The sequence below is a fragment of the Hippoglossus hippoglossus genome, chromosome 22, assembly GCF_009819705.1.
Source record: "Hippoglossus hippoglossus isolate fHipHip1 chromosome 22, fHipHip1.pri, whole genome shotgun sequence".
NCBI lineage: Eukaryota > Metazoa > Chordata > Actinopteri > Pleuronectiformes > Pleuronectidae > Hippoglossus > Hippoglossus hippoglossus.
In genome coordinates this window covers 14,435,104-14,462,242 of record NC_047172.1, presented here as the reverse complement: position 1 = coordinate 14,462,242, position 27,139 = coordinate 14,435,104, and the positions used below count along the sequence as shown (strand labels likewise).

At 44.3% G+C, this 27,139-nt stretch overlaps 1 protein-coding gene across 1 annotated transcript in view; it reads right to left on the bottom strand.

The window, feature by feature from the left end:
* Positions 1-27,139, bottom strand: part of LOC117756081 (latent-transforming growth factor beta-binding protein 2) — an 85,835-nt gene that overhangs the window by 8,475 nt on the left and 50,221 nt on the right. Inside the window, 24 exon segments of the mRNA XM_034576398.1 lie at positions 529-663; positions 1,306-1,434; positions 7,826-7,954; positions 8,605-8,727; positions 10,472-10,597; positions 10,744-10,863; positions 11,461-11,586; positions 12,545-12,670; positions 13,206-13,331; positions 13,529-13,654; positions 13,847-13,972; positions 14,062-14,187; positions 14,295-14,417; positions 14,613-14,732; positions 17,274-17,393; positions 17,698-17,817; positions 18,030-18,158; positions 18,653-18,778; positions 21,625-21,696; positions 22,178-22,214; positions 22,449-22,468; positions 23,262-23,606; positions 25,012-25,176; positions 25,272-25,394. Coding sequence (XP_034432289.1) covers positions 529-663; positions 1,306-1,434; positions 7,826-7,954; positions 8,605-8,727; positions 10,472-10,597; positions 10,744-10,863; positions 11,461-11,586; positions 12,545-12,670; positions 13,206-13,331; positions 13,529-13,654; positions 13,847-13,972; positions 14,062-14,187; positions 14,295-14,417; positions 14,613-14,732; positions 17,274-17,393; positions 17,698-17,817; positions 18,030-18,158; positions 18,653-18,778; positions 21,625-21,696; positions 22,178-22,214; positions 22,449-22,468; positions 23,262-23,606; positions 25,012-25,176; positions 25,272-25,394 — 3,018 coding nt within the window.

Genomic DNA, 27,139 nt, shown 5'->3' with positions numbered 1-27,139 from the left:
TGTAAATACGCCCAATTTGTGTACACATACGCCTATCAAGCTGGAGAGGTGATGTATTTCCATTACTCAAAAAGGCCTGTTCTGTCATTCTGAAAATTGCAATACACTAAATATGTGTAACCTCTGCACTTAAGATCATTTTAGCACGAAGAGAGCAATGTGTCTTCAGCACTAATTGCCCATAGCTACACCTTATCCATGTTTGTCTTGGTGGGGAAATGGGTTTACAGCAACTAAGGCCTCAGGGCATTTGCTTGGCTCTAGCAGAGGAGTTACTTAATCATTTGTCTGAGGGATTAGGCTAATACAAATTTTTGTAGGCAACCCACCCAACCATAGCTCCAGCCTATAAAACAAATGGAAACAGCCAGGTCAGAAAGATACTGTAAGTGACGTGGAGTTAAGTCATGTCCACCTCTTCACCCTTGTTGTTTGGATAATGAGAGACGGCTCATTAAATCAGGGACAACTCCGTCTCTGAGAATTAAGTCCTGTGAGTCACTATGAGCGCCGGTGCTGCTCTATTACCCAGGGAGCGGCACTGGCTGGTGATGGGATCAAATTCCTCATTGTTGTTGGGGCAGATGCACAGGAAGCTGCCATCAACGTTCTCACACAGGGCCTCCTCGCACAGCGCCATGCTCATCTCGCACTCGTTCACGTCTGAGAAAAGATAGGAGAGGAGGGCGCCGGGTCAGTCAACGGGATCAGGCACGTACGCACACGTGCTCGGCATGGTCAAGAAAAGGTCATGCAAAGGCGAAGGCACGAAATCACATACAAACGTATACATTTCTTTATAGAGCACTTTAAATTCGTACAATCAATTAGATAGATAGATAAAGAGAGAGAGAGAGAGAGAGAGAGAGGGGGGGGGGGGGGGGGGGGGGGGGGGGGGGGGGGGGGGGGGGGGGGGGGGGGGGGGGGGGGGGGGGGGGGGGGGGGGGGGGGGGGGGGAGAGGAATGGATGATAGATAGATAGATCTTAAATGGGTCAAATATAAAAACATAATTTTTCAAAAAAGGCTGGGTAATTTTCAAAAACCAACATATCTTAAACAGGAATAAACAGAGCTGATTAGCTCATTAATATTTGGCACTATTTTCAGCTGCAAATTAATACAAATACACATTTACTGCTCATGTGAGTACTTATAGCAGCAGGATGGACGATGTGTGTGATCGACTCAAAGTCTTACAGTGCGCCCATGTTTATCATAATGGAGCAACATGCCGTCCACTGCACACTGATGTGTTTTTAATAGCTCTGTGTGGTTCATATTTATTGGAGAGCAGTTAACACACCGACACATCTGCTAATGTCTCCGGGCGGGTTGGTGTAGCCCTGGTCACACTGGCAGTGGAAGGAGCCGTCCGTGTTCTCGCATAAGCCGTTGTTCCCACAGATGGTCCTGTTGACGCACTCATCAATATCTGCAAGGCCCAAGCACACAGAGAGGTTAATATTTACAGTGTCCAGTCGACACAACAGACTTCAGTAAACACGGCACCGCTTATCCAAAATATCCAAAATAAAAACACCACTAGCCATTCCCAAACCTTACAATAACAACAGAGATGGCTTCCATCATAACATGTGAGGACACAGTGAACAGATTAGACGATCCATTAAGAAGCTTTTCAAACGGTTTGTCCGTTACTTCAGGGAGAGTTTCTCTCTGCACCAGCTCAGGGTACGTGAAGGTGCTGTGGGTCTGGGTAACTGCAAGTGGAGGAGTTTACAGCAACACAGGCAGCATCAGTGAAGAGATGTAACAAAGTACAGTTTCTGTACATGTCTGTATATCATTTTCAGGTAATAACCTTTACTCGACTATATATATATTTATTTCCAATATCTGTGGGAAATTGGTCCTCTCTTAGACCCCGTCTCTAACAAGAGTGAAGCTGCAACAACATAGATGCCACCGCCAAGACTGAGCCGTAATGATGTAGTGGACAGATGCATAAGGGAGTGGGCTATACTCGGCAAGTACTTTTACTTTTAATAGTTGAAGTTTATCTAAAAGCAAGTAGTTACTTACTTTTACTCAACATTTGTACTTTCTTAAGTAAAATGGTAAATGGTCTGTATTTATAAAGCTCTTTTCTAGTCTTGATAACCACTCAAAGCCATTCACACACACACATTCACACATTGCATCTATGTGCAGCACTTTCCCTATCACACATCACTCACACAGCTGGGGTTCCGTGTCTAGCCCAAAGAATGGAGGAGCCAGGGATCTAACTGACCTTCTGGTTAGTGGATGACCCGTCCTGCCTCCTGAGCAGTCAGCATTCATCCAGACACTTTAGAGGGAGATGTCTGAGAGTTTAAATTTATTCTGAAAAGGTTTTTGACAGCGTTCCATTGAATCTGTTGGAACCCATTGAATGTGTTTGACAACAGCTGTAGATGTTCTTAAAAATCAAGAAGGATTCAGAGCAAATTAAACGATTGGATTTTAGGTCCGACACGGTAGTTAGAAATTAAATGTGGCAGACGGCAGCTTGTAGTGGTTTTATTCTTTGCATGGTAATAAATCATAATGCAAGGTTAATAAAACCAGTGAAGGGACGCTGCTATATGTCAGAGTATGTGGAGACGTGCATATTGAGACTGTTAACACTGGACTATATAACAGCACTGCTGATTCTCTACCACTCGCTGTGGAAAGGCAACATTTGTTAGTAATTTCTTACACACCAGATTTTGTATTTCTTGGCATCTTCAGTGCAGGAGTTTGGCCAAAAACTGATAACACTGGAGGACAGGTCTGATTATAATTGTTTTTTTTAAAAAAACAGTCACACTTTGTGGACCTGTCCTGTGGTCACTTAAAACTTGCCACTGCTCAATGTTAACACAACTGTTCTCTGACAAGTTGACCGTCACGGTTTTGAGTTTCATTCAACCCTTCATTCAGTCAGTCCAGGTGTGAGTACATGTTCTAAGGTCAGACCCCACCTCTCCCACCTGCCTGCTGTTCCTGGCAGCGGAACCACCTGACCTGCTCGTCCTCGCCACTCACCTGCTCACCTGTTCTCCATCACCTCATAAGCTCCCCGGTGTATATACACAACCGTCACTCTGTTTCCACTCGCTTGCTGCCAGATTGTCTCTGTGCCATGTGTCTTAGATTTCCAGCGCTCTGTTCTTTGCCTGCCTGATCATCCTGATCGTGTTTTGGATCTTGCCTCTGTCTTTTGGATTTTGGCTCGTTCCGACCTTTTGTACTTTGTTTGCCTTCTTGGATTTTTGTATTCTTCCTTTTTTTTTTTTTTAAACAACATTCTTTACTTTAACATTTACCTCCTGAGTAGGGCTCTTGGGTCCCTTTTTATGAGAACTGTGACAAGTTAAAAGTTAGTGCGGAGACATAACTTAGATTTGAAGTTCCCCTGAATTCCACTGTGTTTACTTGTTTTAAAGAATAAACAGACAAAGACAAAAAGGCTACTCATCTGTTCCTGTGTCGCTGTGGTTAAGCAGCTTTTCCAGACAATTTGAAGAATTAAAAATGTGTCAACATGTTGTTCTTTTTTAGTTATGGAACAAGTTACTCTAAACTATTTTAGCCACTAATGTAGTCATAGTGAGTCAGTGCTTGTTCTTCTGTAAGTCATTAGGTTGTAGATGTGATGACACTGCCCTCATGATATTAGAGAACACACCACTGTCTGTTTTGTAATAAACATGATTTAATTTCTTTTTGTTGACTTTAGTTTCATAACAAGCATCCGTGATCATTCCATTCAAAGTTCCATAACTAATAAAATTCACTGGAGCAAAGTTTAAGAAAAACACGAAGGACCTATTTCAAATATGGAAAAAAATCAGACAGTGAAATCACAACAACTTGAATACTTGAAAAAATGTTTGACCCGTTTCATTTGACAGCCTCATAGAGCTCACTTGGACTTAGAGTGGAGTTCAGGCTGTAATTTCTGCGTGAACCCATCCACCCCCATGAGAAAACTAACAGAACCCGAAAGGAGTCTGATGTTTGTTTTACACGCAACGTTGCAGTATTAAAAAATCATATAGATAGCCCAGCCAATGTGACCGAAACCAAATCCAAACCCAAATATCATTTGAAATTTGTGGTTTAACGGGTCCTGACAGGCTCGGGTTGGATATGTCTGCTCAGTTAAGAAAAAAACTTAAATGGCAGATGTTTAAAAGAAACTGAATGTTCTGTCGCTCACATGTTGTCGAAACCAGTTTTATTTTGTCTCTGAGCGGCTCATGAGGTATTCATTCAAGAGAGGAGGGAAGAGGGCCAGAGAAATCATGAGCCATTTGATTTGAGGAGATCGCTTAGCCAGGGCTTGTCGTCCCCTCCAACACAGACAACCATTTTCTCACCGCCTGCTGGGGACAGTCCTCTGTCAGTGTTTCTGTCTCTACATGCCTCATGGGTCAGAGACAGGGACTCCCACAAGCTAATAAAACTGCAGAGACACAATCGTCTTTGTCATTTGTAAAACCTTTCACAGAAAACCTGACAAAGAGCCAGAATTGCTAGAATAGACTTGTGGGCTCAGATGGCAGCGAGATAATAGAGGGGGAATGGATGGAGACATACTGAAAACCACCAACCCATCAGATTAGCATTTTTATAGCTGTGGAGAATAGTGCATAAGTGGCCCATTTGAAAAAAAAACATTCTAAATAAGAATATTCGCAAAACATTATCAAGACTACTCTCAGAGAATAAAGTGGACGGGTATTGTATATCAGAGTTTGAGGAACATTTCCTCAAGTGTGAAGCAGCTTAAGTAGCGTTAGGAATGTTGGAATGGCGGCGACCGCCAGCCTGTGAGGTCTGAGAGGAGGGCGATGAAAGCGCTCCGCTAATATATGAAATAATCAGTGTCTGCAAGCGGTTTTTCAGTCATGTGTAACATGGACAAAATCTGGTGCAGAACCACATGTTGTGATGAGACGCAATCAAAGTATCATCCCAGGGAGGAATGAGAACATCGAGCATATTTTATTAATTGCCTTGTTTTGCTGTGTATGTGACTATGAAGTGTTTGAGTGGCAGCGTTACTTAATCAGCATTACTTGATCTGTCATCCAAGCAGAGAGTCAGCTCGCATCATCACAGCTCTAATGGTTTGTGGGGGGAAAATGAATAATAGAAAATGAGATAACTCCAGCAAGAGCTCATCTCACACCAGCAGGACGTGGGATTGCCGTTCTAAGTCTTTCCATGGACTAATGACTTACATTAGGACACATGCAGCACTGTGAATGGTGGGGGGGAGTTCAGCTGGATAAGGGGGGGGGTTAAGGGGCGATAGGCATGACACTATTGGCAACCCCTCTTTTGATTGGACCCATATGCAGAGGTGATTTCACACGTGACTGGAAAGAGATGAGTTGGGGTATTTGTTTTCAGGGAAGAAAGTTTATGGGCTTTATCTGGTGTTCGATCTACAACCTGGCCAGCCACTCGGGTTAACTACAGAGGATGTCAACCTGTCACGTCGAGTGAGTACTTCCAAGAAAAAAAACTAGATCTTACATCTGGGCAACAGAATGAGCGAGAACACACACACATGGTGAAGTCTTTAGATTTCTATATGTTTGCAGGGGTGGGAGGTTGGCAAGAGTGTGACCGCAGACAATTTCCGCTCTTGGGCAAGTCTTATTAAAGACAAGGCATAGCTCGAGGGGATTTATGAGCTCGATGGTGAGTCAAAGCTAAAAACAATGACCTGGGAATACACACATCTACACATACACAGGGTTCACAGTATGGTATCATGGCAGGGCTGAGCGCAGACCTCAGAGCACAGTTGCTGCTGAAGCGCTGCTGCGGGGAAGGAAAAAAAAACCCTGTTTTTCCCCTTTGTGTCATGGCCTCTAAATCTAAATGAGTGTTGCGAGCGGAGCCAAAGACAACCGCTGCCCCTTCGAAGGTCAGTGAGTAAAAATAAAACAACGCCCCTCACAGAAACTGCAAATTACCGCGTCTGGCCTTTTCTTAAATATTTGATGATTTTTACAAGCAGACAAAAATGCCCCAGAGTAACTGAGCTCCCTCCGTAGACTTTTATTGGGGTGACGGCAGCATCTCCCACAACTTCCCATCGTGAGGTGAAACAAGCCGCTATTGTGTGTAGCGCTGGGCTTCTGCGGCTAAGAGGCCTGGGTTTCAAACTGGGGGCTTTGAGTCAATGCTGAGAAGTGCAAGTGTTTGTTGTGGGTTCTTGTGAAAACACGAACAGCTGGCATCACGACGTAGCAACAGGGGGAGGGTGGTCAGATGTGGTCATGACTCAGTCGGACGAGTTAAAATTGGAGTTTTGTGGCAACATAGGGAACGATGTGAAACTTTTTTTCAGGCAGGTCCCATCTACTGATTCAATCATGCTCCACAGGACATGTCGGGAAAGATAATGTTTGAGTTATAGCATGTAACAAGCCTGTGGAAGTCGTTGGCCCCTAATACAGTTATCAGGGACATATATTTAAATCACACATCGTTATGTATTAGTAGTTATAGAGGAGCAGAGGTGAGCAGCTGGTTTCAATCTGCCCTTATCACACTACAGGCCCCTGCACTCTACAGCTGGTGCCAGACAGACAACATCATAAAGTGCAGTGAGGAGGCAGCCGCACAAAGTTGGGATGAGGGCGATGGTCCGATCAGTCACTGATCAGCGCTGCAGCAGCATGTTCTCGCCTGATCTCCATCTGTTGATAGTCCAATAAAAACTGTGAGGTTACATGAAGCTGCACTAAGCTCTGAGCGCTCGTCTACGACCGTTACAGTCCCTGGTTCCTAAATAGTAACGCAAACAGACGAGTGAGGACGCAAACACTCCCCACAGTTAAACCACATGCACACACAGTCGCGCACTGTCGCGCACACATCATCCACAAACACCCACAGCTTCCAACACATCATTCCAATCTGATGCTCTCAGACTGCTTTCCTGACTTGGCTTGTCAATCTCCGATGACTGTTTGGATCCCGTCTTAATGTGAGGAAAATATTTGGCCTGGTGTTTACGTCTCCCATAAACCCAACTTGTTGCTTTATGATGCTGTGAAAGCAACAACGACAAGCTACACAGTGCTGGGAAATAAAGAGAGATAGACTTACATCCTTGTGCAACAAACCACATGAATATTACAAGCTCAAGGTGTCTAATCCTGCCAGTAAACACACTGTAAGGCTTCATGTATTTTGGAGCTCGTGGGGATGAGTCTGTTGTTGCTGGCCGGTTGTGGGTCCAGATGTAGCACGAGTACAAACCCAGCCAGTCAACCTGTGTGAGCGGGCTGCTCCATGGGGAGTACAAAGAGGTAAGGGACCATATAAGCTGGCCTGACAATCCTATCTCCCTCCGCAAAGGAGAACAATGGTGATCAGGTTCCATCTTGTGTCTCTGCCAGAACCACTCCATTTGCTTCGTTGTCAGGAGAATGAGACCATTATCGGCTGCTGCATTGACAGTGCACTCCTTTTTCTAAACTGCCCCAATTTCAGGGGCCACTTCTCCTCACCTCCCCCCACGGTCTCTGGTGCAGGAGGATCTCGAGTACCTGATAGCTTTTGATTCACATCGGCCTCTTTGTGTCGGCGTGCCAGACAGATATCATTATCTGTGCACAAACACAGAGCCCTGAAGAGTAGAGTGGTGAGTTGAGGCTCCTCTCTACTCTCTAACTCTATACTCCACGGTAAATGGATCAAATCAGGGTACATGTATGATACATGCCCGAAAACAGCTAGGCTACACATTCTTTTCTTAACATAATCGTGTGTGCTAGTCTTTAACTACATGTGGTTTGACCGCTCACCACAGTCTTTGGCGTCTTCTCCCTCGAGGCCAGGCTGGCAGCCCATGAAACACCGGTAGGAGCCAATGGTGTTCTCGCAGCGCCAGGTACCACACACTGTGCTCCCAAACTCCTTGCACTCATCCTTGTCTGTGAAAAGACAGATCGAGAGAAGCTGTTGGTTAGTGACTGACAAACAGAGGCACAAATACAACCACATGTGCAATCAGACACTAACACTAACATGGATGCAAGCACCCCCGCACGCATGCTATTACTCCCTTTCCTGCTCCTCTGCTTTTAAAGTAATGGCTGTGCGGCGGGAGTCGGCCAGGGGGCCTGTGGTGTAGCTGTCCTCAGTAAACGCAGCAGGCAACAGGAGTGGCCAAGAACAATATTATCACAGCAACCAAAGAACTTGTGAAGGAGCTAAAGAGAGACGTTCCAGAGGGAGAAACACCTCTTGTTCACAATGGGGTCATTCATGCTTCCCTCGGGGGAGAGGGAGTTCAGGGCTCCAGCCACGTAATCCAGGCACCCCTCAGTCCTGGAACCACGGAGGACCATCCTCCCAGCCAAGCTTGGACACTTTGACTGGAGCTCAGTCCCAACTGGTTATAAATTATCAATCATAGCCAATTGTGCTGTACCAGTTATGCTTAAGCGTAAATGTACTGTGACAATCAATCAACAGCTGTTGCAAAAATGCTGGTTTCATACAGACAAAATATCGGGACAGTGTCAAAAATCACCATGATAGACACAACAGGACACGACGAAGCAGTTTTATTCCTCCTCACCTTCACAATCAGCCGTGTCCGCGTTGAACTTGAAACCGGCCTCACACAAGCACAAGAACGAGCCGTCGGTGTTGAGACACTGGCCCCGCATGCACACAGTATCCTTACTGCATTCATCCACATCTGAGGTGGGGAAAAGAGAAAGAAGGGCAGACAAATTAAGAGGGATAATTGGAGAGAGGGTGGGACGACATTTGCTACATATTGATTATTGCTAAATATCCTCCATCCTCGTTAAATCCATAGGGAACACCACTCCTTTTCATAAGCATCACCAGAAGAATTCGTAATCAAGCTCTTGTCTGAGCACAAGATTCATTAGCCATTTTGAAACACGTAATGATAAACTGGCAAACAGGAACCAGAGGAGAGAAAAAACAAATCTACCTCAGCTTTTCAGGCTTAGAACATTTCCCTCCAACTCGTAAAAATTAATAATGAAAGCTGCATGCCTGATTAGCTGTGGATTGGTGGATAATTGCAGCATTACAACATAACTTGTTAGGTGCTCGGTCTTTGGGTAAAAGCTGAGGGAAAGGCAGGAAAGCAAAGGAAAATGAATCACAGTCCAGCTTCCTTTTCCAAACTTTGATAATCAGATGAATCTTTCAGAGACGACAAGGCACACACCCATTTGCTAAGAAAGGGAGAAAAGGAAATAAAACTTGAGCAATTACAAGCAAACATATAAATATGCTGTGGCTAGACAGCTTTGGAGTTGATTCAAGGACTTAGAGATTGAAAGGCACAGCAAGTCTACGGCACAACTTAATGATTCGGATAAAGCTTAGGTGTGTTTCAGTCTGCTGTCTGTCCTTCATTGCATATGTTCTGTTCCATGGTTCTGCTGAAAGACAGGCCTGGTCAAGGACAAGCACCATTTTGGCCTCAACTGACTAAGACCCATCCTTCATTCCCATAAACCTTCATATCCTGATCCTCCCTTCACCTCCCCCTGCAGGCTCATATCAGAGTGGTCTGGCTTTCATTGTGTCAGCACCGTACACACATTTGGCAGACTGCAAGAAAATATATACGACAACTGCTGATTTATAGGATAATTAGAGTCCAGTGTTTGTTGTGGCAGGCGGCCAAAGTACCTGATGCAGGCTGGGCAGTTTGCTCAGAGTCTGTGGATGATGTCTAAGGCAATATAAGTCTCAATGTTAGGAGGGACTAAGGTCATCATAGTCAACCTCACCCATTACAGGACCATGCCAGTGTCTTACAGCAGCCTGGACCTAGAGAGCTAACCCCACCTGCATCATATCTCACCCTACCTGCACCATATCATGACAGGATACTTCACCGCCAGACATTCCCCTGTTTACTTTACTTCACCTCCAGAAGCAACACAATTTCTGATATCCAAGCCAAAGTGATTTCATGTATTTTGACAGCAAATGCTCTGGTTGGTTTGTAAGAGAAAAGTCTTCCTTAGCTGATGATCACGCAACACTTATTTTCCCCCCATCGCTGTGACCAAAGGGTTAATGGGTGCGGCTGGAATAACATCAAGCTGATGTCCGTGCTGAGAGCGAGCGAGCGAGCTGAGACAGTTGATGAAGCCATGGCCCATTACACAGAAAGGCGCCAATGCCAGGGGTCCCAAGCCGGGCCTCAGAGCCCAGGACAGTGTGGGGGGGACACTGTCTGTCAGTCTGTCTGCACTGAGGGGAGACACTTGAGCAAGCCAGCACGAATACTGTAAAATGACTTCAGCAATATCTACTAAGAACCATTATTACATTATTACCAACTTTCTCCTATGTTGACTCTGCCTCACCCAATTCCCCAAACCCATAAAATCATCTGAATAATGTTTTCCCATTACGGTTACTGTTGGTGCTGCAGTGTGTAACTGTACCTTGGCAGCCGGTCCTTCCATTGATGGTGGTGTAACCATCAGGACAGATGCATGTGTAGGAGCCCTCCGTGTTAACACAGTCTCCTTCTCCACAGATCCCCACAATGGTTAAGCACTCGTTGATATCTGTCACACACAAGCACAAACATGCACACACAGCTGTGTCAAGATGCCAGCATGAGGTAAGCCACAAGAAATGGTTAACCACTAATGGTATATTTCATGTGTCAGATGATCCACACTGCATATGTGTGTGTGTATATGTAGTGCACCTCTGCAGAATGTCCCATCCTCCAGCTCCAGACCAACAGGGCAGGAGCAGCTGAAGGAACCAATAGTGTTGGTGCACTGGCCTCCGAAACACAGGTTGGTGTCCTCACACTCGTTCACATCTGCATTGACACATGCACAGACGTCATCAGGATGACACATCTGCAAATTACTGGTTCTCATTTTCAAATTTGCCCAAGTTTAGTCACATGGATGACAAGTTTCCAGAGCACAGCAAATATGTCAGAGCAACATCTACATCAGCAAGGTATTGACTAATTCTCACAGTGGTCCGCTGAAACACATGGCTGCGAGGTGGACTGCACAGTTATCGTAAAGTTCAATGACCGACAAAGTCCCAACTAAAACACAGTGGTACAGGATTATACTTGAATATGTGTTGTTGCTTAAAATGCATGCTAAACTCTAGAGATAATGTGTTTCACAAGACTTGGCGGTTTTTCTCATGTTGGATTGGATATTTCCACTGTCCTTTCTAGAGGGTGTTGTAACATAGAACTCCTGATGAGGGTGCTTGTCATATCGGTTAAATTGTCCTATATTGTGTAATGCACAAGTCTTTCCTGCAGATTTATTTGTGAACCGAAGTTGTTGTTTTTTGTATTTTATTACATTTTATTTCCTTGTTCGGAAAGAATTTAATTAAATTGGGGGAAAAAAACACCAGTGACCGCAGTGAACCACCCACTGTACTGTACCTTCACACGAGAGTCCGCTGGGTGCCACTGTGAAGCCCGGGTCACAGGCCATGCAGGAGAAGGAGCCCACTATATTGGTGCAAACACCCATGGGGCAAACACCTAGGGTCTGGCACTCATCGATGTCTGAGACACAGTAGAAGAAGAAGAAGAAGAAGGTTACTTATAGGTTATCCTACAAAGCAAAGGGACCTCTAGAGTCCACTTTTTTATAACTCACTCGCTTATCTGGTATAAATTATTAATGGCCATGTGTGACTCAGCCCAACGCACAGGAGGCAAAGCCCTCTTTATTAAAATGCACTGACAGTGTTTTATTAAGAAGGGTGGAAAGATAAGTATGCAGGATGGTCACTGAATCCAAAACAGCATGCTATTACAGGTGGCGTATAATTACTGTATCTACAAACAGTCGCTGGCTCGCTGTTACGTGACCATTGGAAATTCCTCGAGATGGTACAGATTGAATTTCTTAGGGAGAAAATAGTGTGGGCCATTGTTAAGTGATTGAGACCGCTGCGTTTTTGCCTTCGGGTGAACAGAGTGAGTTCAACAGGGCGAGCTCATGGAAGGCAAGGGGATTGGTTGACTTCATTTCAGATTAAGCCCTTAATATTTTCCATGGCATCAGACACATCCATTAAAATCCTATCAGAGGTCGACTTGGACCCGGGCTTGTTTTGTAAAATCTTTTCCCAGCACAAAGACACATATCAGCGGGGGATCGTCCTCTCAGGCTAGATCCGCTCTTCACATTCAACAACACACCACAGTATATATGACCAACTGAGGCCATGTTTGAATCCATTTAAATAATCCTTTCTGTGCTGCTTCCCATGAAGTCATGACAGATCTAAACTCCCCGCATTCGCCAAAGCGGCCGTTTCCCTGCATTGATCTCATAAATCATGTCATGACAGATTACTGAGTACTGTAAAGATGTTCTGTAATCATGATCTCGGTCTAATGCACTCCATTGTAACAGTGGTCTGCTGTAACAGGCAATCTTGAACACAGGAAGAACTTGAACTATCAGAGGAATAAACTTCCCGGAGCAGGTAGGTGAATACAGATGTGGTTTTACCCTCGCAGCTGTGACCGTCCTCAGACAGTTGCAGACCAGGTTCACAGCTCCTGCAGGTGTAAGATCCTGGGGTGTTCAAGCACAGCTGGCCCGGGCACACGTTAGCCATCAAGCACTCATCCACATCTGGACACAAATACACAGACACATCATAGCACAGATTATCATCTCTGGCTTCAAATAAATAAAACCCGCCAGATGTAATCAGTTACATCGATAATCACTGGAACTAGGAATTACAAATGTCGACACCTCTATCATTTTAGCTGAGCGATCCGCGGGACATTCGCCTGACATCATCGTGTTCTATTTGAGTGCTGGTGTTACATTGTGTTGAGCAAGGATTAAATGAGTGGTGCCAGAGGCGGAGCGGTCCACGTTCCAGCTATGATGTGATGTCTAGAAGGAGTATTTTGGGATTTTGCACACAGATGAAGCGGCTTTCGGTCCAAGATGTCACACCTGATGCTGTTTAGACACCAGCTGGGAAACATGTTCAACAGAGCTGGCACAATCACCCCCTAACTGCGACATCGCTGAGTATGAAAGCATGGTCTGGTATTTTTCAATAGAAGAATAGAGGAAGATACACACACACCTGTGCTCAACTATACAAACATAACAAAGCACATTCCTGCACAAACACAGCCAAAAGTCTCACCATCGCACTCCTGTCCGTCCTCAGACTCTCTGAAACCGGGTTGACAGATGATACATGTGAAGGAACCCTGTGTGTTAGTACATGTTCCCAGGGGGCATGTATCGGGCAGCGCACACTCGTCAATATCTGGAGTGAAACAAAAGACACTGTTAGATGTTCTCTGCCGGACTGGGAATTCTCCACAGCCAAGAAGAAAGGTCCAAATTCATGAAGTAAGGCAAGAGGCACTTTCACCACCAGACTTATATCTATGAGCCTGAATTTGAGCTACATGTGGTTTTATGCAGGGATCCATTTAAATGAGTGGTGCTGAGTGAACCAACCTTCGCATAGCTCCCCGTCATATGATACCCTGTACCCTGTGGGGCAGTTCTCACAGGTGTAAGAGCCTTCCGAGTTTAGACAGATCCCGTTGGCACAGGTAGACAAGGACTGGCACTCATCAATATCTGAGTGAAACACACACACACACACACACACCAGCATAGATATGGTTGGATATCACTGAAAGGCTGTGGAAGGAATTCAGTTGCACAACAAGGGGGTTTTAATGTTGAATTGACAAACTGCCCAGATGTGTTGTGTAAATAGTCGTGACAATACGAGTGATTTATGCTGAATGAGTTGGAGACTGGATTTACCTTCACATCTCTGCCGGTCTTGTGACACCCTGTAGCCAGCCTTACACCTGGTGCAGGTGTAGGATCCCTGCGTGTTGGCACACACTCCACCCAGACACAAGTCACCCTGGGCACACTCATCCACATCTGAAAACAAAAAGACCAAATTCACCACAAAAGTGCAGACAAATCCTCCCCAGTTTGTCAAAAACGTCACTAGACAGCAGATTTCATACCTTCACATCTCAATCCATCAGCTGATGGTCCAAATCCGGGCCTGCAGTTCTGGCAAGTGAAAGAACCTTCTGTGTTGATGCAAATCCCTGAAGGGCATGTGTTCCCAGTTTCGCACTCATTGACATCTAACAGAGAAACAATTCACGCACATTAATCCGCTGTCAGAGGAGCTCCACGAGCGGAGGAGTACGCAGTGATGAGTTACACCCAACAGCTCTAATCCTTTACAGACCTTCACAAGCTTGGCTGTCTGAGGTGGCTTGGTAACCATGGTTACAAGTGCATTTGTGGGTGCCGTCCAGATTGACACAGCGGCCGTGGAGACAGACTTCTGGGAGCACGCACTCATCCACATCTGGAGGGATGATATAGAGGGAAAAAAGAGGGGCCACAGAAAATAAAGACAACTGCAAACTCTTTGTAGCCTTTTTATAAACCTTCAATGCTGCCGCAAAGCTTCTGTAGTAACACTGTGGAGAACCATTCACAGACCCGTTACTTTGATATGGACCGTTAATAATGTTTGACTGACCTTCTGACAAACACTTACCCTGGCAAATGTTGTCCGGTGAGACTTTGTAGCCTTGGAAACAGTTGCACCTATAGGAGCCCTCTGTGTTGACACACCTACCGCTGCCGCACACTGTTTGGTTCAAGCACTCGTTTACATCTGAGGACAGAGGGGATCGGCATTGTGGAATAAAGAAAAACGTTTTTTTGTACTTTGGGTGAGCCAACCCTTGAACGTAAGATTAAATGTAAGATACAAAGTTGACAAAGCCAATGGGAAAATTGAGCTTTTCCAGCAGGAAACAGTGTTAAGATACAGTAAATAAAAATAAAGAGCTGTGTACAAACTGAGGTCTGTATAAGCATATAACTGCAGTAAAGGGGAAACAATCAGAGCATAATTAGAGTGTAAAATGACTGCAAACAGCAGCCATTAAATCACATCAGTGCACAGACCCAAACCTCATTCATGAAGGCCTTTTTACTACTTGCGGGAGTAGCTGTCTTTTCCACTTCATGAGTCAAACCAGTTGACCCAAGGATTATGTGGAAAACCTCATGCAGAAATAATGTTTTATAGTGGAATTTACCAAGTGTTAACTATGGCAGGTTTTTTTAGGTTACATGAAGAGAGTGGAGAGAGAGGAACAGAAGTCTGAGCATGAGAAACAGACAGAGGGGATGACTTTGAAAGAGGAAGGGAAAGAGGGGGTGAGGAAGGAAGAGTGAATGAGGTGGAGAGAGGACGTTAGTGAGAGGTGATGGAGATTCTGAAACAGAGTGAAAACACAGCGAGCGAGTCACAGACTGGATTCTGTTTGCCTACTCGTGGGCACTGCCAGAAATCTGTCAGTGTGGCCCAATGGTTTGTTTCTGCACTCATCCGGCATCTCTCAAGCACGATAAGCCTTGACAGGGGAATGGGGCTGTTTTCTCTATCGCACTAGCAATTAGGCTTATCCATGATTCGGCCAATTAGGAACAAACTACTGAGCTACCGTCAATTGACTGAAGAAAATACTGCAAACCCAGCCCTCATGTTGCCTGTTTGCTGCGACTCCCGCAGCACCAGATGTTTACTGTGTGGCTGTTAGTGCATCTTAACAGAGAAAATATTTACCTCCAGTGTCATCCCTCATTCACAGGATTCCTCTAAGTTACTATTTATATGGTAGAGATTTACCCAGATTGAATACTACTAGTGGTCTTACAAACAGAAAAGTAGTTGAAATTGTGTTTTCTTTGGAAGCAAGGGAATCAAGAAACTTTAAACAAGGGCGGCGGTTGTCAGATTCACTAAGTAATCGATTATAAGTACTGGTAAAGTAAATTTCCGTACTTTCCATTCCCCATTTGGTCTTTTAAATTTTCACATTTCTGGAATTCTCCCTCCAGGAGCTTAGGTTTCAAAACAAATTAGTGGGGCGCATGGTCTTAAAGAGGGGATGTGGTATGAGTAACACCAGTCAGGATGTTATGTAACAGCGACATTCAGGCAGGGACGCTGCTGGCCTGTTAGCCTAAAAGCAACACACACCAAATGTAGTTTGTCGTCCATTTGTGTACTCAAATCTAATAATCTGCAGTGGACTGTGACAAAAGGGTGACATGCCCACTTCCTGGCACATAACACTGAGTGATTTGTGGGTCGAGACTTTGCTGCCTTGAATTGACCTATTCATACATTTCCTGTGAGCGTTCAGTCCTCTCACCTCGTCCGGCAGTGGTAATGAAGCCTCGCTGGCCTCCGCCGGACCCCAGAGTACAGTGGCCGGAGCTCTCTAACAATAATACGCAGTTTTTTCAAGGCTGTGGCCAAGAGAAAATATTTGGACTCTCCCAAATTGAAGTATTATAAACAGTCTTTTTACGGGGGCCAGTGATATCGAAAGATCAGCAATAACACAGTGAATGTGTTTAAACAATATTGTGGATATTCAGTGGCTGCTGGGTGGAGGAGCGGATATATATCATACTGTACATGGAAACACTGAATGAGGAGAGAGGGTGGAGGGCTGTGCTAAGTCCACAATCACTGAGACTTTGGGCTGTGTCACGTGTTATGTGGGCCCAGTAGTGCATATAAGCATCCAATATAAAATCTTTGGAAGCATAAAATAAAATTTGTATGATGTAATTTAGGCTACATTAATACGACTATGTTTTCGTTTGAAAACACAGCTGTTTGGAAAGACACTTCACGCATGTAATTGATTATCCATGTTGCGTTCTACACTGGTAGCCGAGGCTAATGCAGGTTGTTTTCTTGTGGAAGGGAGTCATATGATAGGACCCTGATGAACGCTTCCCTGGAGTTTTCAAACTAAAATGGGGTCAGCAGCATTTCCAAATTTCTCTGTTTTAGCTGCATGAGTATCTGTAGCAGAGTTGATGCGTTTTCAAATGAAAACGTAGTAATATGGATGTAGTGTCCCTAATTTAGTTTGTGCTATCAGGTTAACTTTACTGCATCATAGGCTACGTAAAAGTTAACCAAATACAGGAACCTTTAATGGAGTGCAGCCCAATTCATGCTTCTGCATCGAAACTACGTCGTAGGTATGCATGTAGCCTATGCACATGGCTGAGCATTCATAGTTGTGCGTAGGTAAGCCAGCCTATTTCCTTTCATCGGTCAGAAAAACCCTCAGGAGATGGCGTACTGCTGCTGATGCTATGATGGGTTGTGAGGCTGCCTTACCCAGACATATTCCACTGACAGACCCGAGGCCCGGGCCACAGACCTGGCACTGGAAGGACCCGGGAGTGTTGACGCAAGCGCCATCGGGACAGGAGCTGGGATCTCTGCACTCGTCCACATCTGCTCGGGGAGAATGTGGAACATGAAAATAATCATTCGAATTAGTTTATTACTTGAACAATGTCCACATGCATGGAACAAAGTGTGTGTAAGCTCACAAATGCTAATATATACAAACACAATTTCTCTGTCACGAACTGACCATAGCTTTCACATAGTTGTCTTCCTGGCTTCCACTATAGGAAAATAAATGTGTTTTAGCTACCTATTAACTCATGGCAGCTAAGAAATGGGTCTGGCTAACCTTGTGCTGTTATATGAACTTGAGTGTGTGCGTAGGTGCTTGTGCAGGCATTCATGTCACCTTCGCAGAGGCCTCTCCAAGACTTGGCGTAGCCGCTGTTGCATTCACAGGTGTAAGATCCTTCTGTGTTGACGCAGTCGCCGTTCTGGCACTTGTTGGGCATGCTGCACTCGTTAATGTCTGCCAATTTGAATGAAAACCAAGGAGAACGGAAAAGAAAGTGACTATTGTGTTCCACTACATTAATTAGGAAAGGATGCTTTTTAAAATAAAGAGCACTGACGGACGAGACCTTGCGGTGCTCGAACAGAGAGTTAGCTAACAGCAGCCTGTGGTGACTTCCATCGACTGGGAACATTTTATCTCTTGCTATCACGTGGGCTGTGTCTCACCTTGACAGAACTTCCTGTTCTGGGTGATCACCTGGCTGTAGCCGCTGTGGCACTGGCAAATGTAGGATCCATAGTTGTTTATGCAGCGGCCCTTCCCTTCACATGGGTCCTCGTCACACTCATTCACATCTGTGATGGGAGATGGAGAATGAGGGGACTGTATATCGAACGTGACACCATATAGCAGTTTCACTTCACCAGCAAAGACAGTTCACTCGCCGAGTTCCGACTTTGGAGCTCCTCTACAAACAGGCATTCCTCAGCGATGGGCCTGAGCCGAGCCGGGCGGAGCAGAGGCTCCGGCCAAGGCCTTCACTGTGAGGTAAGGGATCGCAACACTGTGGCAGCTCTTTGGACGGCCCGCACGCTGTTGTCAGGCATCACGGAACGGGTCAACATAAACAAACGGATCCCTTTCACTTTGGCTCGCTCCATTTCTCGAGGCTTCTGTGCCGTGTAATGTTTGGTGTTGAAGAATTACTTGTGCTGATGATAGACAGAGCTGCTGGGGCCTCTGGTTTAAGGATATCTGTGTGTGTGTGCCCCCTCCTTCCTCCCTCTGAGTGCCCAACCGTCACCCCTGTCTCACCCCATCTCCCTCTCTCTCTATCACTGTTTCTTACCAATGCAGTTGGTCTGCAGGGCGCTGAGCTTGAATCCCGGCTCACACTGGCAGGTGTAGCCGGTCTGCACAGGAATACATTTCCCATGTCCGCAGATGGTGGGGGTGGTGGCACACTTGTCATGACCTAAAAGAAAACCCACAGAGATGTGCAAAGTCATTACTCAGGAAGCAGACAAGATGTTTTTCTTTTTTTTTACCACGGGTTACACAACATTACAAACACTGTAAAAAATTTAAGAGGATTCCAGTAACACATGTTGCTCTGCATGGGAACCCATCTTGCTGTTTTATAGATGGGTTCCTGGACAAGAGGACAGGTTTTACAGCACTGCAGTGATCTAACAGGTGGTATGGAGCGCTGACAAAGGCGTCGAGAAGTAACAGCTCATGCACAGTAGAGCTTGACATTAGTGTTGTTCTTGTATCTCTATAGTTTAAATGGACTGTGGTAAAACAGAGACACTGAACTGGGCCCCTGAGTATACGACCGAGGAGGACAAAACTAACAGCGCCGTGTCTTTTTCTACAGGATTACTGTAAATCTGCCTATCGCTCTTCACACTCTCTCACCATCCCCCAAATACTTTCACTCTGTCTTCTTCCTCCATTACTCATAAATCTGGCCTCTGTCCACACAGGATAGATTCCCTGTCCAAAAGGCACACTCTTTCTTGGTCCCTCGCCCTCTCACCCTCTGTGCAGTGCTGCATCTTCAAGCCAACTTGGCTTTTGAGAAAAGGGGTCAAATGAAAGCACAATACAAGCTCTCCCCAGCCTAACCTTGGGTCATCTTGCAAAAATGCCTCATGAGACACATCGCTTGTCTGCCAGCAGTTGACAGAAAGCATAAAAAATGAAGAGTTCAGCTTCATGCTGTTGTAGTGCATGGCTGACCTACAGCTCCATACCCACCCACTGTTTTTAGATTTGTAACCCGTGTAATAAGCTAAAAGCTTATATACAAGTTATTTTTGTTTATATACTAATCTAAGGAATTGCTAATTGAGGTGTATGGTGCAGATTCAGGTGACTTTATTGTGTATCAGATTCATTGAAAAGTTTTGTAAATTTACAATAAAACGTATCATTCAACTGTCTATTTTGTATTACTTAGCAAAAATATTATTAGCAATTTACAGCTACATATAAATGTATATATTGTAGTTACTTTTTCAGGATGTTTCAAGGCTTGTTTATTACCTATAAGATTCATAATATTCTTGTTTATTTTAGAGAATAATGAGCTGGAGGAGTTTGGTTTGCTGCTGGTGGTAGGAGAAAGACAACATATTTTAGAGCAGAGATTTAAACACATGAAAAAGTCATTACAGACATATAGTGTTTATCTGTGTTTTTATAGGTTGGACTGTGAACTGTCTGCTGGTTCACGATTGTAAGTTTGGGACTGATTGCTGCTGACGAGGTGTATATTTTCCTGGATGTGAGGTAGCTACGTTTGCTAGAATTCCGCCAAAGTCAGTCAGTAAGACACTGGTTGCAGTTGTTAATGACAGTGGAGCCTGCGGTGGGGAGAATCTTCAGTGGTCGTGGCAGATTCCTTGCCCAGTTCTGAGGATAGTCTGCTGTCAGTCGCTGCTCATTGCTGCCGTTCAGCTGCAGACTAAAACAAGTCTGACGTCTGTGATTTGCATATACACGGTGTTGCTGCTGTTCTCACTCTGTGAGAAGGTAGTAAGTGATGTTCTAAACATTCCTGGTCAGTGTCCTGAATCACTAAAATCAGTTCATTTAAAAAAAACAAGTCGTTCAGTGTTGGACCAGAGCCCTGAATTTGTAGTCTCACTCACTGAGCTGAAACGTGGCAGAACGATTTAAAGATTCTTCATGATCCCTGCTTTCAGAACCAGGGTAGCTGTTGCTCTTTGACTTACAACTTTTAATGGCTCCTTGATGAATATTAAGGTCAAACTCTGGATTTTAATGACTTCTAAGTTTTTGATCTACAATTCGGTATAACTCTTGAAATTGCTGGTCCTGATTCTGGCCATTTGAGCCGTTGACTATCATGCAGGGGTCATGAGAACCAATCATTGAATGTGCACTGATGAATCACTCACACAGTGAATACTTTCCTTTCATCACAGCTGCAGCATCACCTGTGAATCTCTACACTTTTCTTTATTACAGCTGCATTTAAATTTTATTAGGGACATTTATCAAAACAACAATGAACTTTAAAGTGTGTGCTTGAGTTCATGTTACTTTGTGTGAGTAAACATGTTAGGAATTTATTAGCTTGGAAAAAAGAATTGTCTCCATATGAGAACATCCCAACAATCAAATCAATGAAGTCAGTGTATCCTTGAATTTTAATTTACAACTGACTGACAGGTGAACTGAACTGAGAAACGGTCGACTCATTTCAGGAAGTGATTCCGTTCAGTTTGTTTAACCTATGCGTTGCTGTCCTGTTCCTTCATGAGCTCAAACATTGATCATGCCTATGGACCTTAACTCAAGAGTACTCAGGTTTATACAGAGTAAAGATGAAATTACCTCGCTCTCTTTTGTTTTTCTGTTTTATTTTATTATTTGGTTGTTCTGTATTTTGATAGGGGAATGTTGTCAGTTCATACAAGGTTGATAATGTGTTTGGGCTGTTGTTTCTCATCGCACTCTGTACAACTGAAGAAGTTGATGCTTATATTGCTTAAGTAAGATCATACTGGCTTATTAAAACCAGGATTCCTTAAGCTTTCATCAATTATTGGGACGGTCACACATACGCAAACTTTGCAGGTAAAAATCCACCAAAGTTGAACTCCACAAAAAAAAGACACACTGTAGATTTACTTTGAACAGGAAGCAAATGTTTTAATCGCCTCCTTGCTCTAAGAGATTGGACGTGAACAGGCGAAACCCTGCGAATCACAGTCTCCGATTTATTATCAAGGAAATGTCTCTAATAAGTATTAGAGTTTAATATGTGTATTCTAATTAGTTTTTTACCTCTGGATGGGTGTGTTTCTGTTGGTTCCCTTGAATCTGGACTCAGGTTGATGGAGGAATCTGGAGAAGTGTCTGTGAAGAGGGATCGAGGAAGCGGGTGAGTGCAAGTACAAAAAAAAACGCTGACACTGCCTCAATCATTCTCCATGAACATTATGCTACACTTCTTTTCCCAGCCACCACTGCCTCAGGTGTCACTCACTAGGCAGCTGGATAAAAATGATACACTCTTTTCTTTGGGCTGAAAACAGTACAATGACTAAAGTAAATCAAGTCGACTCATTGTATGTTGGTAATCTTCCAACTTTAATGTTGATGTTTTCACTGGCTTGAGGGTAGAGAGCTGAGACTGCCACCACTGTGCAGGAGTGAGCAATTTATAGAAAAACACATCACACGTCTATGTATGAGTGAAACTACTATTTGCCCTTGAGCTAAGACATGGAAAGTAAAACCACAAGAGGCATTAAACAGCAGCGTTGAGGCACTTGTCAAAGGAAGAAGAAGTAGTGTTATATGATCTGTGTGAGTAAAGTCGAGGGGAAAAAAATACCTGGATATTTCAGTGGTGAGTCAGTCACAACAGCTGGCTGAAAAACAAGCAAATATTGCTTGTCAGAAAATGAATATTTTTCATATTTTTCATATTAATGTCTGCTTTTTTCCATCATATTTACTGCTAATTAGCTGTGTGTATCTACCAAAATGTGGTCTGGATAAGTTGCATAATCATAAACAAACTCTCCAGCTGAGATAGCTAGAGCATATCGTTTTTAAGATAAACATGGAAAAACACAAGGGGCTGACGGGGAGGGAGAACTTACCAGGATCAGAATTTCCACATCTGCCACCAGACAGAGAGAAGAGGAAAATGTTTATCAGTGGCAAAAGTTCACATTAACAAGTACCATTACATACCCAAAAACGTATGTACTCGACATGCAGCTTTGGAGGTGTTTAACTCTAATAAAACAAAGCTTACAGTACATTTATCTTGTAGGTGGGGCAGAGAAAGATGTTTCATAAAAGCATTGCAGACTGCTGGCCAAAGAAGAATGCAAAGAGAGAGACGAGGAAACAGATATCGCTGATAATGAAGATAAAAATCTCTAAATATTTACATAATTGTCTCCTCGCATTAATCTAAATCTTGTAGCGGTGCCAGTAAAGTATCACAAAGGCATTAAATCGGTAAAGATACATTTGCAGGAAATCCTGAGGATTTAGATGTATGGCTGATGCGGATTACTCGTGTGCATCACAGTGATGCTCACAGGGGTTTCATGTTGATGTATGGCCAACATGACTACTCCTCCGAATATTTTCAACCTTGGATCAAGCAAGTATTTGTGGAGCTCAAAACATCCTGTTGATGTTTGGATTCTTACAAAAGAAGCTAATCCGTTTACATCCTGTGAGAAAGAAATTCCTATTTTGTAATGACTCGGCTGCCCGGCACTGTTTATGCCATGGGTTTGTGGTAAAAATATCCAAGTGGTAAAGTGAACACCATGTTTGGATACAAAACATTCAGCAGGATTATCTCTTCATCTTTTTTTTTACCATTCAGAGTAAACATTTATCAACCTTAAAGTCAACTTGGCAGAGGTTCCATGCACCAGGCATTTCAATCTCACCTGGCTGTTTAGGTGTCTCTCTGGCTGGTTGGGAGGGATGGAGAGGTTGCTGCGGAGTCGGAGGGTGCCACGGTGCTTGTGGCGTCTCTGGGTACTCAGGGTACTCAGGGTACACGGGGTACTGGGGCACTTGTGGTGTCTCTGGGTAGATGGGAAACTCTGGCCTGCTGGGCACCGGCAGTGACGGAAGGGAAGATGGAAGCTGAGGATAAACTGGACCCTGCTCATCCCATGTTACTCCTGTGCTCTGCAGAACATGTTCTCCCAGAGGTCTGACAGAGATCTGAACATCTGACAGAGAGTAGGTGTACCCGTGACCAGCTGGGCAGATCTCCTTGAAATGTTCTGCAAGGCAGGAAACACATCATGCAAACAATGAGCCATAGAAAACATTGCCTCTGAATCGTGCTCTCCAAATTCTAAAGCTAATATAAAATGCTGCCAGAGTGTGATCGTGGCTCATGTTTTTGTCTGATGTTCACAGCAATACCAAAAGCCATCCGTGTAATACTGTTATGTTGAGCATGCTGTGCTTTACTGTGTGTGGGGTCAGGTTTCGGCTTGCGCTGCGGAGCTAGCGAGCTTGTGACAGCTGTCACAGAGGGAGAGAATTCGGAGCGTTTAGGGAATATCTGCAACAAACAGGCACAACCACGCTGGTGAGGGAAATAGATGATCCAACTGACCTTTGAACCCTTTGCTGTACATAGGGGTGTGAGTGAGAGGCTAATAGAGGATTGGCTGGTCACTTAAAAAGAGTGACCAGCCAACAAACCCAACAAACCTCAGCGATGGTGAATCCATTACAAGTCAGACACACTGTGTCCCCTACCTGACCTAAAACCGCAGCAGCTCTATGCCAAAAAGAGCCTGGAGTAGAGATGTGAGTAACGACAGACATGTGGTCGCTGAAAATTCTTGTGTAAATGCAGGAAACGTGGATATGATAAGCTACTGAATGATGAATTTAAAGTGGAGGGAAGTGGGACGATACATGATCAGGACCCACATCATAGAAGTGAGTCTGGAATGAAAGTTGGTGGGCTCCTGTTACCAAGTCGCAAGAAATGTCCAGAACATGGATCTAACAGCTTGTCAGGCAATACAAAAGCCAGCGTCCCAAATAACCAGAGGCTCTGTGTCTGTGCTCTGTGTTGGTCCTGGCTGAGCATCACCACGGAGGTCTGTGTCTGTGATATCTGATCTATGACGAACCCCATGAATCACCGGCCAGTGCAGACACCAGACCAGCCTGTTTCGCTCTGAGACTTTGAAGATTAGATCGGTATGAAAAAAAAAAAAGATGACAAGTACTTCCCATGTTTCACTTGGCCGAGCTATTTATTTCTGCTGTGAAGCTTTGCCGATCTATTAGTGGGGTTTCTCTCTGGAGGTTGGAGTGATAACACAAGACTGACTCCCATTATTATGTAGCCTTCAAAATATGAAAACTGTTAAATTTCTTGGCCCCTTTCACTCCGAACACATTTGCTTATTTTGAACAGCTTGACATACCCAGCAGAGAGGAAAAATGGTGAATGTGCTCCCTTGCTGTCCCTTGCATAAGATTACATGTGCGATTTTATATCTGCAAATATCCCTTAATAACCCTAACCCAGCTAATGGTTTTTGAGCAGGCCCAGTAAAAACCCAGATATGGACGGTTGAATTTTACGGATCCATGACAGGCTAAGTCTCAAGGAGGATGTGTCTACATGCAGGAGCAGAATGGGGAAACCTTTGACTGTACCTGATCCTGGCAAAGGGCAGCGATCACACTCAGTGCCCCAGGCCTTGCCCACTCGGCTGCAGCAGCAGATCTGCTTGGTGATGTGTTGACCGAGCGGCAGAGAGCATGTTGCTGCTGACACCGATCGGTAGCACAGTGACTTCTGGTTGGACACAGCCTTGTCCGCTGAGGAGAGAGTTGATAGCATCACGTAAAACCAATTCAGCGCATAAGGAAATAGTCACAGCATTAGATAAGATCAGCGTGTGTGAGATACTTACAGACACAGTGACTCCTGTCAGCGTCTAACAAGTAGCCGAGTAAACATATGCACCTGTAGCTTCCCTTGGTGTTGAGACATTCAGCGTTCTTACAGATTCCAGGCAACAGGCACTCGTTGATGTCTGTGAAATATGCAGCAGGTCAGTCACGCAGTATCTAGTACATTCTGATTATGGAAATATTATGAAGTAATGTTTTTCTTCCATTGGCAAGAATTTTCTGAACTCCTGCTGAAGCCCCTTAACCAAAATTAGTACAGGTATCAATGTCAGATTTAGTGTTTCACGTCGGCTATACAGAGCTTTTCGTGCTCGCAGGGCAACAGAGATGATGTAAATATGCAGATATTGCTTTAGATCATGTAGTCAGAACCACCAGCTGCTGGAAGGTGATGAAATACTGAGACTTTGAGGGTCACACAGTTGTGTGAAAGCGAGGAGGAGTGATGACATAGGGGAAACATGCACAATAAATTTGACCACTGTAAACCAGAGTACACTGAAGATAAAACCCTGTGACTGCAAGATATTAAACGTTCTCAGGGCTGTGGTAACCTTGAATTGGAAATCTGAGCGGACAAGAAGACAGACAAAAATCACAGAATGTTTTAGATTATCATCTTTCACCACATCTTTCCCTTACAGTGTCCAACAAGCTCACACCATCCTGTGAGTGGGTGAAAGTTAGATTTTTTTTCCGCCTTTCTGACCACGTGCCATGTGCCTGACTGATATGGTGGTCAGTAGACTTTGCTCCCCCAGCTCTAGAGTCCCTAAGTCAAATGAAGGCCAGGCGAGCCAGTTGACGTGCCAGCCAGAAGCATAGGGGGACATATTTCAGGTGCTTATTCATGCGATCACACTGGGTCCAGGCAAAGTTTGTTGTTCTACCGTGTTAAACAAAGAGTAGATCATTAGGTCTTTTCCCATTGCTTTGACGACTGGAACTCGACAGCCTGCCACCATAGATTTTCCCCAATTCTAATTAATCTGCTCTTGTTTTGTTGTTTCGCTTCCTGGTGGAAAAAAGTGAGCTTATAAGGGATTTGAGGCTGATACAAGTCTGTGGACTGAAGCAAATTCCAGCGAATGCCTCAATGTTCCTTTTGTAGTGCAGTTGTTTCTTTTAGATCATTTTATTTCTCTTTGCACTCTTCTATCTCTCATAGGAGGAACCTGAGCCTCCAGTCTCTGGTCTGACAATGTAAACAAGCCTTTGTCTCTGTTAGCAGAAGAGACCTGTTTGGATGAGTAAGGATGAGGCATATACTGTGAGGACAATGAAGCAGACCCCAGATATCATTGCTTCCCTCTGCTGACTTTCACACTATAAAGACTGGATCAATAATATAGTTTGGTTTAGTTTTAAGCAGCATGCTATCTGGTCAGAGTTCAGGTCAGCGTTGGGCTCAGCCATCATCACATGGGGTCTTTAATCCATGGTTCGGTTGATTCCCAGATTAGTGCTATTGTTACAGTCTGCTGGTGGGTTGATTGGGATTGAAACTGACTCGCATGACAACCTGTCATGAACAGCACTAATCTCAGCATCTATTTTGAGTTCATGGTCGGATGCTCTCATTGACAAATAGTTCTCTCAAGATTGTGTTTTATTGCTAAATGATACATACCAATGACCGCAACACTTCTAAAAAGTTTCCGAACTCTGGCTTATTGAATTTCAGCTGTAACCTCACCTGACCTTACCCATTTTTAAACTCTGGAAAAAACTAGACTCAAATAAACACCTGCATAATTTATGGGGACTCCAAAGGAAATTGGCAACATCACTCTCTTTATTATGTATTGGCTGTTATAGCCAAAGGGAGCACCTTATGACTACTCTGGAAGTCTCAAACCAGACATAA